This window comes from Hemitrygon akajei, chromosome 5 (assembly GCF_048418815.1).
Source record: "Hemitrygon akajei chromosome 5, sHemAka1.3, whole genome shotgun sequence".
Classification (NCBI taxonomy): domain Eukaryota; kingdom Metazoa; phylum Chordata; class Chondrichthyes; order Myliobatiformes; family Dasyatidae; genus Hemitrygon; species Hemitrygon akajei.
Genome location: NC_133128.1, coordinates 41,535,409 through 41,551,396, shown reverse-complemented (window position 1 = coordinate 41,551,396; position 15,988 = coordinate 41,535,409). Strand labels below are relative to the sequence as shown.

The 15,988-nt window shown below is 39.8% G+C and overlaps 1 protein-coding gene across 7 annotated transcripts in view; it reads right to left on the bottom strand.

The window, feature by feature from the left end:
• The window catches only part of LOC140727681 (POU domain, class 2, transcription factor 1-like), a 168,792-nt gene that overhangs the window by 111,929 nt on the left and 40,875 nt on the right, over window positions 1–15,988 (bottom strand). For all 7 annotated transcript variants that reach the window (XM_073045332.1, XM_073045333.1, XM_073045331.1 and 4 more), the window contains one exon: window positions 9,477–9,542. In XM_073045332.1, coding sequence (XP_072901433.1) covers window positions 9,477–9,542 — 66 coding nt within the window. The remainder of the gene's footprint in view (window positions 1–9,476; window positions 9,543–15,988) is intronic.

The following is a 15,988-nucleotide window of genomic DNA, read 5'->3' as shown; positions in this document are numbered from 1 at the left end:
GTGAGAATTCCGGACTAAACTTGAACTATCGAAGGATGGTCAAAGGTTGTAGCAGGGTTTGAATCCTAACACTTCTAATAAAGTGAAATCAAACAACACAGGCAGCAACAGGGCTTCGCTACCAGATGAGCTCAATGCCTTCTATGCTAGCGTTGACTGTCAAAACATGGAGGAAACATCACAAATTCCCACAGCCCACCGGTGATCTTGTGATTTTGGTCTCTGAGGCCAACATGCAAGCAGCCTTCAGGTGGGAGAACCCTTGAAAAGCATCTGGGTGTACCTGGCCAAATACGGAATTTATGTGGTAGGCCAACTGTTTCTGTTTGTTTGTCCAGGTAGACCCACCGTTTCTGCTTATTGCTGTCCCACTGAACTTATATCTGCATACCTCAACTCTGTTTTATCCTCCCTGGTTCAATCCCTTCCTACTTACATCTGTGACACTTCACATGCTCCTGATCTTTTCAATACCTTTCAGCTTCCTGGCACCAGACATCTCATGTTCTCTATGGATGTCCAGTCCCTGTACACGTCCATTTCCCATCAGGAGAGCCTTAAAGCTTCCGCTTCTTTCTGTTCAACAGACCCAACTGATTCCTCTTCACCACCACTCTGCTCCATCTGGCGGAACAAATCCTCAACCTCAATAATTTCTCCTTTGTTTCCTCCTTCAATCTAAGGTGTAGCCACAGGTACTCTGATGAGAACTGGCTCATGAGATCTCTGGTTTCCTCCTCCTGAAATCAATAATCAGCTCCCTGGCCTTGCTGACATTGAGTAAGACAGGCTGGAGGGAAAGAAGTGCTTGGTGATGGTATCGCATCGCAGAGAATGCAGAAGTTATGGAGACTTATGTGCTAGACACAGAGGGTAGTGGGTACTAGGTGAGGACAAAAGGAACCCTGCCCCTGGTGTGGTGGCAGAAGGATGGGATGAGTGCACGTGTGCAAAATGCAAGAGATGCGGTTGATGGCACCGGTGATGGTAGAGGAAGGAAAGCCCCTTTCTTTGAAGGAGGAGGATATCTCAGTAATTCTGGAATGAAAAGCCTCATCCTGAGAGCAGATAACACCAAATATGTTGGACCCGGCACACAAGTGGAATTACGAAGAAAGCAGCGCAACACCTCTATTTCATTAGGAGTTTACGAAGATTCTGCATGACATCTAAAACTTTGACACACTCCTAAAGATGTGTAGTCGAGAGCATACTGACTGGCTGCATCACCGCCTGGCATGAAAATACAAATGCCCTTCAGTGGAAAATCCTACAAAAAGTAATGGATATGGTCCAGTCCACCATTGATAAATACCCCCCACCCCCAATCATTATGCATATCTACACAAAACTTTGCTGCAGGAAAGCAACATCCATCATCAGGGACCCCCACCATCCAGCTAACACTCTCCTCTCGCTGCTGCCATCAGGAAGAAGGTACAGGATCCTCACGGCCCTCACCATCAGGTCCAGGAATAATCATTATCCCTGAACTATCAGAATCATGAACCAAAGGGGAAAACTTCACTCAACTTCACCTGCTCCATCATTTGAAATGTTCCTGCAATCTATGAACTCACTTTCAAGTCGGGGGGGGGGGGGGGGGAGGGGTGTGTGTGTGTGTAAATACACACACAAAATGCTGGAGAAACTCAGGTCAGGAATTCCTCACCTACCACCAATCACAGCATCTCAAATGCTGCCAGAATCTCTGTATTCCTCCAGCATTTTGTGTTGCTCCAGATTCCTGCAGTGTCTTGTGAGGGTGTTTTATGTTGTGTGTGGAATCTAAGTTTGGGCATCACATTTCCAAATAAATTTAGATAGAGGGAATTTCTTCTTCCAGAGTATTATAAATCTTTGGAGATACAGTCGGCCCTCTTTATTCATAGGGGATTGGTTCCGGGACCCCCCCGTGGATACCGAAAAACACGGATGCTCAAGTCTCTTATTTAACCTGTCTCAGTGTGGTGGACTTCAGGACCTGGCAGAGCTTGGGACCACCACCCACAGTGTTTCTGCTCAGTTGACAGAAAACAATCACGATTGAAAATAAAGTGGAAATAATAAAGCGATTGGAAAGAGGTAAAACGTCATCAGTCGTTGGAAAAGCGTTAGGCTACAGTCGGTCAACAATCAGAACAATTTTAAAGGATAAGGTGAAAATAATAGAGCATGTGAAAGGCCCTGCCCCAATAAAAGCTACAATTATTACTAAGCAATGCAGTGGTTTAATTATTGAAATACATACGTTTCTGAAGTGTTTTATATGCATAGAAAGGTAAAATATATACTATATACTAAGACAAACGTTTGACTAACTGACACTAAATAATACCAGATGTACTTGTTGCCTACTTATAATACCTAATACAAAGTAAATGCTCAAACGACGAGTGCTGGAGAGAGAACTTCTGATTTTTTGGATCCCGATCCACAGTAACCTATGCAAATCCTCCCATATACTTTAAATAATCTCTAGATTACTTATAATACCTAACACAATGTAAATGCTATGTAAACAGCTGTTATACTGTATTGTTTCGGGAATAAAGAAAAAAAAGTCTGGACTTGCTCAAACAACAAGTGCTGGAGAGTGAACTTCGCGGTTGAATCCGAGCATGCGGAACCTACGGATAAGGAGGGCCAACTGTACTTATACTAAAGAGGGATAAGTCAGTGAATGTATCGAAGGACAAAATAAATCTTTGGGCTGTAGGGGAATCAAGAGCTATTAGAAACAGGAATGTGAAGTGCTACGTACCCATGACACGTGACAGTGGTACCCTTGTCACGTGACTGGTGTTGAAGCTATACTGGACTTGAGGTAATGGTCTTGTGATGGTGGAGTGACGTCATTTTCCCGCCAGTAGAGGTCATGTGACAGTTTTTTTTAAACACAGTGTATAAAAGGAGGACCCCTCCCTGTGAGGAGGGACAGTTCGTGGCTGGATTTGCCATGTTGACTTCATGCCACTGCATGATTTAATGTTATGACGCAGTTTAGTTGAAAGATGAAGTTTTATTTAATGCCTAAAGTTTAAAAGGTAATTGCCAGCAGTTTCTTTATAATACTGCTAGTTTAAAAACCAGTGGAGAGTGAAGATCGGAGTTCGGGAGTTAAAAGATCGAGGAAAGTCGATTTCGACGGTGAAACAGGTTCGACCTTGTCTGATCCTCATTCGGAAGGAATTCGTTGACTGTCCCCGTGTTAATCCCTGTGAATAGCAGAAAGGATTGGGAACAGTTTTGTAAAGGAAAGGTCAGTGCCTTTAAGCCGTTTCATTTCATCTTCGTAAATTCTCCGTGGGAAAAGTAGTTCGACTGGGAATCGCAACAAGACGACGTGAAAGAGAATTTAAATCGTCTTAAAAAGTCTCTCCCTTAAATGGACTGTAAGCATTTTGAACTTTTGCAATACTACTTTGAAGAACCGTTTTTGCAACATCGCTTTAAGAACTGTTTAAGCTTCCTTGCTTTAAGAACTGTTTAAGCTGCCGCACAGCAGCTGATTTCCGGTTACGTTAGTGATTTATTTACTTTTGGGGGTTTGTTTTTCAGTGTTTTAATAAACGTTTTATTTGTTATCAAAACCCTGCCTCACTCATATATTTATTGTTGCTGAATCCGTAACAGAAGTTAAGGTATCAGATCAACCACATTCTTTAATGGCACAGCAATTCGAAGGACAGAGGGGGTAACTCCTGCTCCCATTTCTAATGTTGGTGAAGCATCTTCCCTCAGTAAACAGCTTGCTGCCCTAGGTGTCGTCACTAGAGCAGCAAGCTGTTTACTGTACCATTTCAATGTATTTGGCACTGCATACACTTTGAATTATATTTTATTCCCTTACTTTCAGTAGTATTTTGCTCTATGTCTGTGTGTGAAATATGTTTTGTGAATATATCGTGGTCCAACAGAACATTGTTTTGCTTTGTTGTACAGTCAATAAACTTGATCATAGTAATTCAAAAAAAACAGTGGGCAGAAAGAGAGCAAAGCAGGAGGGTAGGAAAATAGGGAAAACAAAAGAGAAAAGAAACCAAGTCTTACCAAGTAATTTTGTGTTGCCAACTGCAAAGATATAAATAGAACCAGAGGACAAGATTGGGACTTTTATATTGCCTCTCCAGTGACATACTTTTATAAAGAGTGTGAAGTACTTATATAAGAAATATTTTAAATCATGTCCATTTTCATGCATATCTTTCCATAATTAAGCATTGTATAGCTCTCAGGAAATAAATTGATGCTCAAATTATCTTTTCACAGGCAGAAATAGATGCCTTACTCATGCTGTTATTTGAATCATTTAAATTTCTGGCTTACTGGAATTTCTCTAACTTTCAACAGATGCTTATTGTAAAAGGTCCTGGAAATATATCAGAGACTGATAACTGAAATATATCAACAGAAACCAATGACTAAAAGAAATACTCAAGGAAAATATTCCTCAAGATTGCACAGATCTTAATCTTGATTTCAATGACAAAGAAAATACAATTAAATTTCAGTATGGTACACTCAAAGATTTCTTAATCAAAGCATTATTTAAGGTACTGTTTCACACTGCTTAACCTAGATTAAAAACTACATCTATGCATATTCAAAGAAATATCTGAATGTACGCTGTACACAGAATAAAGTAGATGATCTTGTAGTGCAGTTAATGCTGTGGGCATTCTTGAGTCATCTCTGAAAGAAGATCATAGTTGGGAGCATAACATTCAAGGATACACACTGTAATGAAAGGACAGGCAGGTAGGCAGAGGGGGTGGGTGGCTCTTCTGGTGAAAAACAGAATCAAATCCTTAGAAAGAGGTGACATATGATTGTAAGTTGTGGAACCCGTGGGTAAAGAGTTAAAAAACTGCAATTTGAATGATGGAATTGATGGCTTTATAGCCAAGTTTGTGAATGATACAAAGATGGGTGAAATGGCAAGTCGCGTTGAGAAAGCACGTCGTCTGCTGAAGGACTTAAACTGATTAGGGGTACGGGCAAAGAAATGGTAGGTGTAATGTAGTACAGGAAAGTATTAGTCATACATTTTGGCAGCAGGAATAAAGACACTGACTATTTTCTAAACAGGGAGAAAATTCAAAAATCCTTAGCAAGGATGTGATGCTAAGACTTTGTAAGGCATTGGTCAGACTGCACTTGGGAGCAGTTTAGGCCCCCTATCCCTAAGAAAAGAAGTGCTGCCAATGGAGAGAGTGCAAAAGAGGTTCATGAAAATGATTCCAGGGATGAAAGGATTAACTGGAGTAGTTCAAGGCTCCAAGCCTGTACTCACGAGTAGCCTAAATCTGTTCCCATGTTCCTTCTGGTCTTATGAAAGTCATCACATATGTCATATGAAATATCAAATATTCAATAAACAATATCCATAATTTATTGTTCTAGAAATTCTGTTGAGAGTTGCCAGTAAAATTGGACCATCTTGTTTGGATGATTGATCACCAATCTGAAACATTAATTCAATTTCTATGTCCACAGATGCTGAGTATTTCTGATTTTTTTTGTTTTTATTTCATATTTAGCATCCCACACACAATTTTTTTATGCCCATGCAAACTGAAACTCTGAGCTCTAATCTCCCTTGTTGCAGTGAAGCAACAGGCCTCAAAAACTATGCAAGTTTACAGTAGTGGGCATTTTACAGTATAGTCAAGATGTCACCTTTTCACATTTGATGTCTTCTAATTCCAATACTTTCAATATCAAATCATCTCAGTTCATTTCAATAAAATTGCTATCTTGGCCAGGCAGCATCTATGGAGAGGAATGAACAATCACTATTTTGGGCTGAGACCCTTCATCAAGACTTATGAAGGTGGTCTAATGAGTCCTGATTAATGGCCTCAGCCAGAAACATTGACTGTTTATTCCTCTCCACAGATGCTGCCTGATCTGCTGAGTTCCTTCAGCATATTGTATCTGTTGTTCTGGATTTCCAGCATCTGCGAAATCTCCTCTGTTTAAAAAGTGCTATTTAATGGATTTCAGGGAGAATAATCTTAGAGAGCAGGAAATAGGTATAGAATAACTGTACCACCAGGTTCAAGAACAGTTGTTACCCTTCAACCATCAGGCTTCTGAACCAGACTGGATATCTTCACTCACCACAACACTGAACTGATCACTAAATACAAAACTATCGACTCAGTTTCAAAGTCTCTACAACTTGCGTTCTCAGTATTTTAAATTAATTTATTATTATTGTTACTTTGTCCTTTTTGTACTTGCCCAATTTGTCAGTCTTTATGTGCAGTTTTTCATTGATTCTATTGTAGGTCTTTGTTCTACCGTGAATGGGTAGATTTGGTTATATATAGAGGGCTTGCTCAATATTTTAATGCTACTACCGTAGATTCCGGATTTTAAGCCGCTACTTTTTTCCCACATTTTGAACAGCTCTGAACTTTGCGGCCTTTAATACGGAGCGGCTAATACATGATTTTTTTCATGCCGCCTCGTAAACATTTTGCCTCATAACAGTAGACCAATAAAATTGATGAGTAGTTCACAGAGGTCCAATGAAATTGTACGATAAATCAAGCGCACTTTCACAATTAAATTATTGTAAATCAGTCATTTGTACTCACCCTCATCAACATGGAAAACACTCGAAGCATTGTGCTGCCTTATGGCAGTTATTTAGTTTATAATATTTTCGCTTAGTAATTCATTTTCTAGTTAAAGTTAGAAGAGTTTTAACTATATTTGTTTTCTGTACTACATCGTGGGATGCTATGACGTCACACCCGGTTTCGCCGCGTCTTGTGGGAAAACGCCGTTTGCGATAAACGGGAAGGTGGGGGCGAGCGGCGGAGCAGCTTTAGACCCGAGCGAAACGCTGCTTTTAAGTTAAAGGCGATCAATAACTTTTCCTGGTAGGCTGCAGTATATATATTTTTTACCAGTCGTTAGGTGATATTGGAATGTTGTTCAGAAAAGAAGTATACGCAACGTATATTTAAAAGTAGCCGCGTTACGGGCACGGTTCGAAAAAAAGCATTTGCAATATGCATTTGTTTTTGTTACCATATGGATTTAATTAAAAGTTAAAAAATCCTCACGTGTAATATCTTTCTGTGTAAATATCTCATATTACAACGTGGGACACCTGCGGCCGAAAATCCGGTGCGGCCTAAAATCCGGTGCGGCCTTTACAATTAAAAAATTGATTTTATTTCTAAAATTAGAGCCAGCGGCTTTTAATCAGGTGCGCTCTGTAGTCCGGAATCTACGGTACTTTGAACTAGATACATCATAACAAGGCAAACTGGAAGAATATAGAAACCAGACAGAACATACAATTGTATGTTAAATGAACTATAAAGCAAATTATTAGAAGTAAAATAGGCATCATCAACATCCTAAGTTCAGCAAACCCTGTACAAAAATGTTCTACTTTTACTTTCATATTAATTTCTTTCTTAGTTCCAGCACTGTTATTTTGTATTTCAGATTTCTTGCCATCAGTTTTTTGATTCTATATTAATAGTGTACGAATTTCACTCCAAAACTAACAGGAAATCGATAAACTGCAGTTGTATTTGTACCAGTTTGCAGTTACAATGAGAAATGAAATTCTGATTTGTACTACATTCCATGTTCCAGGCAAATGAGGTAAATAAAGAAAAACAGCCATGGAATCATAGTTATAGAACACTGAACTGGGCCATCTGGCCCAACTTGTCTATGCCAACCAAGCTGCCTGCTTACACTAATCCTATTTGCCTCATTATACCGACATCCCCCAGGGATTCCTAACCTTTTTGTGCCAACCATTAAGCAAGGAGTCCGTAGACCCCAGGCTGGGAACACTGAAATCTTTTCTATCTAAGCATCCATCTTTAAATGTTGTATTTTTAGCTGCCTGCAGCACTTCCAACGGTGGTTCATTCCATATATTCAAAACCCTATGTGTGAAAATCTCACCCCTCAGATCTCCTTTAAAATGTTTCCCTCACTTTAAACTTGTGCCCTCTAGTTCATTCCTGTTGTCAGGCAACCAGATTTGCACACAATATTCTATGTGCAGTCTAATCAATGTTTTATTTACACAACATGATGTCCCACTTATACATTCAATGCCTCAGCTTATGCAGACAAGCTTACCAGATGTCTTTTTCACTAAATTATCCAACAACTGTATGTTGCTACTTTCAGGCAACAATGGACTCGTACTTCAAGGTCTCCCTGTACATCAGTCCTCCTAACATCTCTCTATTTACTGTATGTATTTAGCATTTGACTTCTCAAAGTGCATTACCTCACACTTTTTTGATTTAAATCCTACTGCCACTGCTCTGCCCAACTTTCTTGCTAATCAATGCCCCTCTGTATTCCTAGATAAACGTCTACTTTCTGCAGCTCTCCCAGTTCTTGTGTAGCCTGCTAACTTACTAAACATTCCCATCAAAGTCATTTATATATGTTATATTGGAGTTATAACATACAGTGGATTCAGGTTAATTGGGGCAGCTGCTTCTCTGGGAGAACTCTTAAAGAACAAAAACTAATCGAGAAAATAAGCAGGATTCACTACATTTATTTGGGACACTACGCTGCTTAATTGGGCAGAAGATTGTTGCCAAACAGTTTCTAGTAACTAGAAAACTGATTAACTAGCATCAGTCATGTGCACCTGTGTGGCCATTAAACTCTACACTGTGCTTAGAGCGAACAGCTTTGAAATAGTTTCAGTTACGGAAGTTTGTGTTCAAAATGCAGTGGTTTTTGTCACTGATAGATGGCGAAAAATAAGCAGTAAAACAATTAAAAGCAGTTTTGCTCATTGTGGTTTCAAGCATTCAGGCTTGGAGATACCAGAAACTGCCGCTGGACGTTGCAGAGCAAACTGTTTTTAAAATAGCATCAGTGGCGTGTGTTTGTCTTATATATCCATTTGAGCTGGCAGATTCCAATTCAAAAAGCAGTGAATTTTGCTAATTTTCTTTTTTTTTATTTTGACTTTATGCAGGAAGACAATTAAGGTAGTCTATTATATGCACTAGGTGTCTGTGCCAATTTTTTTCATTTATAGCCAATCAAAAGAACACAGCATGGATTAATTCTTCTGTTGATAACTACAAGGAACTAATACACAGTTTTATAATACCGTAGTAGTACTAGCAGTATTCTAATTTGTTCCGTTTCATTTAAATGCATAATTTATTACTCAGCTAAACAGCAGTTTGTCTTTCTTATGCCCTCTAATGATATTCATGAAACTTCGGCTAACTGGATTAGTCGCTTAATTGGGCCAAAATGTGCTGGTCCCAACGTATCCAATTAACCAGAAGCATGTTGGAGCTGTGAAGTTATACTGCATGAATTAAGATATTACAAACAATTTAAATGCCCAAGGACCAAAAAAAATACCAGTTATACAAAATGGAAAATGAATTATACCCTAAAAATTAAAAAAAAATCATTCAACCCCTCATGGTTAAAACAGCCCCTACCTGTGCTCCCTTCATTGCCATCCACGGAAGGCTTGATAGATTCTGACGGATTGCTCATTTTAGATTCTATGTAAAACAGAAGAACATGAACAATGAGAGACAATATTCATGAATTATTCATAACAACTCTTCCTCTCTTCTCTCTCATACCAATATTATTACTCAGGAAGGATTACCTAGTAGACTTAACTTCCTTTGATAGTACTAATCAAACGTTAAAAAATAAATCATTCTATTGAAGATCAAATGTATATAGCTTTCCATGTCCATACAGAATTAAATAAGTAGAAATAATAATTCTTGCAGAGATTCCAAGTTCTATTGAAATATTTTAAAAATGCCATAAAAACCACTTAAGAATGCTATTTATTTAGCACATTTATAATTTGGTTTAGAACACAGTGTAATACATTTATTTGTATAACTCAAAAAACTGAATTACAGAATCACTCTGATATTCTGCCAGTGGAGTAAAAGTCAGTTATAGCAATCTAAACCCGAACTGAAATGTCAAAGCACTCAATGTAAAAGGTACATTCAATTTGCCAAGCAAAAAGATATCAGACAATAAAATAAGCAATTTGGTGGTCAAATTTTACAAATATATTTGTAAACTGCATCGTCACATTTAAAAACCTTTTTAAATGTTTATTTCAAACATCATTAGGACAATGCTGACAATTCCTTTGGTGCCCTGATAATCAATCAGGTCACAAATGATCCCATTCTACTGTCAGTAGCTTCTTCCAGTCTTTCAATTCTCCAAGGAACTTTGCATACCAGCTTTCAACCTACCTATGATCGGAAAGACTTCAAATATCTCACCATCTAGATCTGAATTCTTTCAGTGAAGTACTCCACCATTCTGTCTACCTTCCTTGTCCCCCCCCCCCCCCCACAAGACCAACTCTTAATGGCTGTATGGTCTTGTGAAAATTGGCACCCATGAAACTCTGAGATAATGCAATAAAAACATGCTTAATCGATGCATTTAATAATTAATGGAGATATATAAATCCACATGGCTTGTGCCTTTTGCCCATTCTGATTAGTTACGTTTAATTAAGATGTGTGGATGCACTAAATAGAGTAATTAAAAGTTTAGCTTTTATCTAGCCTCAAGGTTGCACAACCAAGGGTCTATACTACTTAATGCACAAAATTCTAAAGACAATGTAAAAAAAAATCAGGCTAGCATTTATATAGTACTATGATTTCAGGAAGCCCCAAAAGAATTTAGCCTTGCATTGCAACTTCATTGAATATCCCACCCTCAACTTAATAACATGGAATGCCACTATGTTCAGGGACGGGGCAGGAAATTGTATGCATCTGAACACTACACAATTGTCTAAAGAACTGCCTATTAGCCATCAATACAATCCAACCCATTGCAGTATTGGATGCAAAAAGTTTCTTCTGACAATGTCCATTTACTAAATTTAATCACAAGGAAGGTAATCTGTGCGGATTGGTGATAACATATCCTCCTTGCTGACGATCAACACTGGCGCACCCCAGGGGTGTGTGTTCAGCCCATTGCTCTACTCTCTGCATACACATGACTGCGTGGCTAGGCATAGCTCAACTACCATCTATAAATTTGCTGACAATACAACCATTGTTGGCACAATCTCAGGTGGGGACAAGAAGGTGTACAGGAGTGAGGTATGCCAACTAGTGAAGTGATGCCGCATCAACAACCTGGCACTCAACGTCAGAAAGACGAAAAAGCTGATTGTGGACTTCAGGAAGGGTAAGACGAAGGAGCACACACCAATCCTCATAGAGGGATCAGAAGTGGAGAGAGTGAGCAGTTTCAAGTGCCTGGGTGTCAAGATGTCTGAGGATCTAACCTGGTCCCAACATAATCGATGTAGTTATAAAGTAGGGAATACTTTATTAGGAGTTGGAAGAGATTTGGCATGTCAACAAATACACGCAAAAGATATAGTTGTCCTGTGTTTATAGAGCTATAAAGCTAAAAAACTATAGCTTTATAAAGTGTTTATATTAGTGATATAAAGCTATAGTTCTATAGTTGTACTGTGGAGAGTATTCTGACAGGCTACATCACTGTCTGGTATGGAGGGGCTACTGCACAGGACCAAAAGAAGCTGCAGAAGATTATAAATCTAGTCAGCTCCCTCTTGGGTACTAGCCTACAAAGTACCCAGGACATCTTCAGGGAGCAGGGTTTCAGAGAGGCAGCATCCATTATTAAGGACGTCCAGCACCCAGGGCATGCCCTTTTCTCACTCTTACCATCAGGTAGGAGATACAGAAGCCTGAAGGCACACACTCAGCAGTTCAGGAACAGCTTCTTCCCTTGTCATCCGATTCCTAAATGGGCATTGAATCTTTGGACACTACCTGACTTTTTAAAAAATATACAGTATTTCTGTTATTTCACGTTTTTTAAAATCTATTCAATATACATAACTGATTTACTTGATTATTATTATTATTTTATTTAATTTTTCTCTCTCTGCTAGATTATGTATTACATTGAACTGCTGCTGCTAAGTTAACAAATTTTATATCACATACTAGTGATAATAAACTTGATTCTGACATTTCTGAAAAGTTTTATGTCAAATAATATATCCTATCACATTACAATTAGAGTGAACTGAACAGACTTTTTTTATTGTCAGATAATTCAAACGTCAACTAAAACCATTGGGTTTTTTTTGCCTTAAGTTCTAGCAGCAAAATTTCTTCAATAGCAAAGCAAATATGCAAAATACAATTAGGTGTTAAATGAATGCACATGAGTAACATTTCCCCCCAGTTAAATCTTAATAAAAACTGACTGATAAAAAGCACTGCATACTACCAAACCTTACTCAGATGTTAATCAATGAGCATGAGATACTAATCACCAGCATGCAAATGTTAATGCAAATTCCTATCTTGATGAATCAATTAAGCACCTCCTTGCAATAAATTCACCCCCTCCGAATGGCAAATTTGGTTTGCCCATGATGATGATTAAAGGTTTAAAAGAGCAAGGAAAGAGGAACAGGTGGAAAAAAATTCTCAAGTTTATGAAGGCTTAGGCAATTTTGGCAATAAGAAAAATGTTACAGGGTCCTCAGTGCTAATGCATTTGGCAGGTTTTCAACGTCAAGGAACAGAGACCATATAATTCTCTCATTTTCACTACTAAATGAAAATAAGGATTGCAACTACTGATTTCCATAATGTAATGTAATCAGCGCTTCCATAAGGCATTAATAATGCACATCTCTGTTCTATTATCAAGCTGGCAACTTCTCTGATGTCTGAGTGAAACTCGTTCTGCATAAAATTAAGCATACTGTTCAATTTATAAAGAGGTATCAGAATATTTGCATATTAATTGCCAAGTTCAAAAATAATTCAACATAACAGCTCAATTCATTTAATTAAAATAGGAGCAATGTGTATTTGATTTTAATATTTTCCCCCAAAAAATATTTCCACAAGCATAACATAATATTAGGTTAACATATATAATGCAGAAAACAATTGTTATTTCTGAAAATCCCTTTTGTAAAATAAATTACCTCCATCTCAAAAGTTTGCAACAACAATACACTAGAAAATGTATATGTAGTAGTCTTCAATGAAATAAGTGTAATTGTATCAATGTGCAGACAATTGTGCAAATATGGTTATCTGTACCAGGTCTGTCATACTAGATTTGTAACACATTCTCAAAAATATGATACTCTCCAAATGAACCTAAAACATTAACTACAATTGGCATATTTCTTGATGAAAACTACATTACTGTCTTTGTATGGAACCTGGTTTCAGAAGTCTTGCTCCCCTGAATTGAACTGATAACTCCTCAAGCACAAATAGCTAAGACACCACGTGCCAGATTCAACTACAGAGTATAGTGTATTACTATCCAGAAGCCTTCATAATTCTCTGCCAAAAATACATCATTGCTCCTACCTTCTGTTCTTAAATTTACTTGGAAGGGGCCTTTGTAAGGAAGCTAAGTATGCAGGACTAGTCAGCAAATGCCAGCAGCCTGGATGGAGAGCGAGGTGTCGCCCAGTGGAAGTTGGTTGTAGGGGATCCGCAGCCCGTTCCTTAGCCAGAGCCTACAGCAATCTGGGCATCGAGGGAGAGAGGAAGAGAAGAGCCATCCACAGTACCACTGATACGGCAGAGACGGCTTCAAGATGGCTGTGGCTCAAGAGAGGGGAGCCATGGAGTCATGTGTAGCTAGCCATCTGGACACAAGCTGGGATATGATCAGCCCCGGCTGGGTCACCTGGAGGAGGGTGTATGATGTTGAAAGACCCGAAACACCCGATGATTCCAGGAACATCACTGACAATGTGTCCAGAAGCATCAGTAGATGTATGCACACAGCTATTCAGATAGGCCCATCTTTGCAAACCGCAGTCCAACATCCTCCATTCAGGTTTTTGTCCATCACAGTACAAAATATGGTTGACTCTCAATTATCCAGAGAGAAACAAAATAGAATGCCTCAATTGTTGCACAAATATACAAACAACACAAAGGATAGGTTCCTTAAGGTAGTTATAGCCATGGGTGGTAATGGGGAAAAGCCCAATGGCATACATCTTATAAAGCCTCTGACAACCAAGTACAGCTCCAGGCCTTCACGTGCAGCTTAGCTACTAAGCTCAACGGAATTGTTTCTACTGACAGGAGAAGGGGCAAAGGCAGGTTACTGGCATCTTAAAACCAGTCACTTTGGGCAGATAGGGCTCATCAGCTGTGGTAGTCAGCTCGTCTAGGAGAAAGAAAACTCTGATCTTAAACCTCCGCTGCCTTATGGCTATACCAACTTACAGGGAAGGCTTCAGGAGTAAACCCCAAGGGAAAAATCCGGAGCTGGAGTCCCAAAGACAGTCTTACGTGGAGTTCAATGCTGACTGGCAACCACCATGACACTACGGGTACCAAACTGTATCAGTCTCCTTTGGGTTTGTCAGATGCGTGGAGTGGAGGAGCTTGCTACATAAGATCATAAGTCATAGGAGCAGAATTAGGCCATTCAGCTCATCGAGTCTGCTCAACAATTCCATCACGGTTGATCTCAGATCCCACTCAACTCTATACACCTGCCTTCTCACCATACACATTGATGCCCTGACCGATCAGGAAACTATCAACGTTTGCCTTAAACATACACATGGACTTTGCCTCCACCACAGTCTGCAGCAAAGCATTCCACAGATTCACTACTCTCTGGCTAAAAAATCTTCCTTCCTTCTGTTCTAAAAGGTCACCACTCAATTTTGAGGCGGAGGCTGAGCTCTCTAGTTCCAGATACCCCCATCATAGGATATATCCTCTCCACATCCAACCTATCTAGTCCTTTCAACATTCGGTAGGTTTCAATGAGATGCTCCAGTATTCCAGTGAGTACAGACCCAAAGCTGCTAAATACTCCTCGCATGTTAACTGCTTCATTCCCAGAATCATCCTCGTGAACCTCTTCTGGACTCTCTCCAATGACAACACATCCTTTCTGTTATATTGTATTATTAATTAGTTAGCATCTCGTAGGCCACTTGTGACCCTGGCTATTTTTTAAAAGGTCATAGCAGCTATGAGCTTGAGAAAAAGAGTATAAATGCGCAAATGCTTTCTCATGAGATAACTGAGCTTGAGAAAAAAAAGGTATAGACACGCAAATGCTTTCCCATAAGATAAGCTGAGCGGGTGACAGCACCCTTGGTATGAGATCTGCGCTTAACTTTAGTTTTGTTTAGGGTAACTTGTATTATTTTCTGATTCAATCCAAGATGGCGGCACGACGCAGCTTGCAGCGGCCACTCCGGAACTGATTATCTGTTATTTGTGAAGCGGGGTGCCGTGCGCAATCATAATCGGATGAAAAATGGATGCGGGGAGCACGGAGGAACATCTAGAAATCTCCAGGAAGACCTTCTTCGTTGCTGCTGCTGCTGTGAGGTCCAGGTCTCTGCTGGGATGAACAGGCCCCCAGTCCTCGGGGTTGCGTTGCCGATGGCCGTTGGCGGGGGAGTCTTAATACGCTTGGCAGAAGAAAGTGCTTGGAGAAGCTGTGCCGGAGGGGATGGTCGGAGGCTCGATGGACTCAGAGTCCGCTGCGGTCAGGTCGCTTTCACTGTGCGCTGTGTCTGCGAGGCTGGGTTCGACGGAGCTTTCATTGTGTGCAGCATCTGCGAGGCTGAGTCGGGCGGCGCCGTGAAAGTCCATAGCAGGGGTATTTCCTTCTGCCGCCTGCGTAGGATGGCGAGTCTGTCGGGACCCTGGGGACTTGTGGACACTGTGTGGTAGTTTCTTTTGAACTTATAGTCTTATAACATCTTTGGACTATTTTTACTGTGCCCATGGTCTGTCTTTTATCAATTATGCTATTGTTTGCACTGTTGTAACTGTATGTTGTGACTATGCAGTTTTGTGCAGGTCTTGTAGCTTTAGCTTTTGGTCTTGTTTGTCTGGTGGATTGGAGCTCCTTTCCGGGGAACACGCTAAGATGGTGGCGCGAT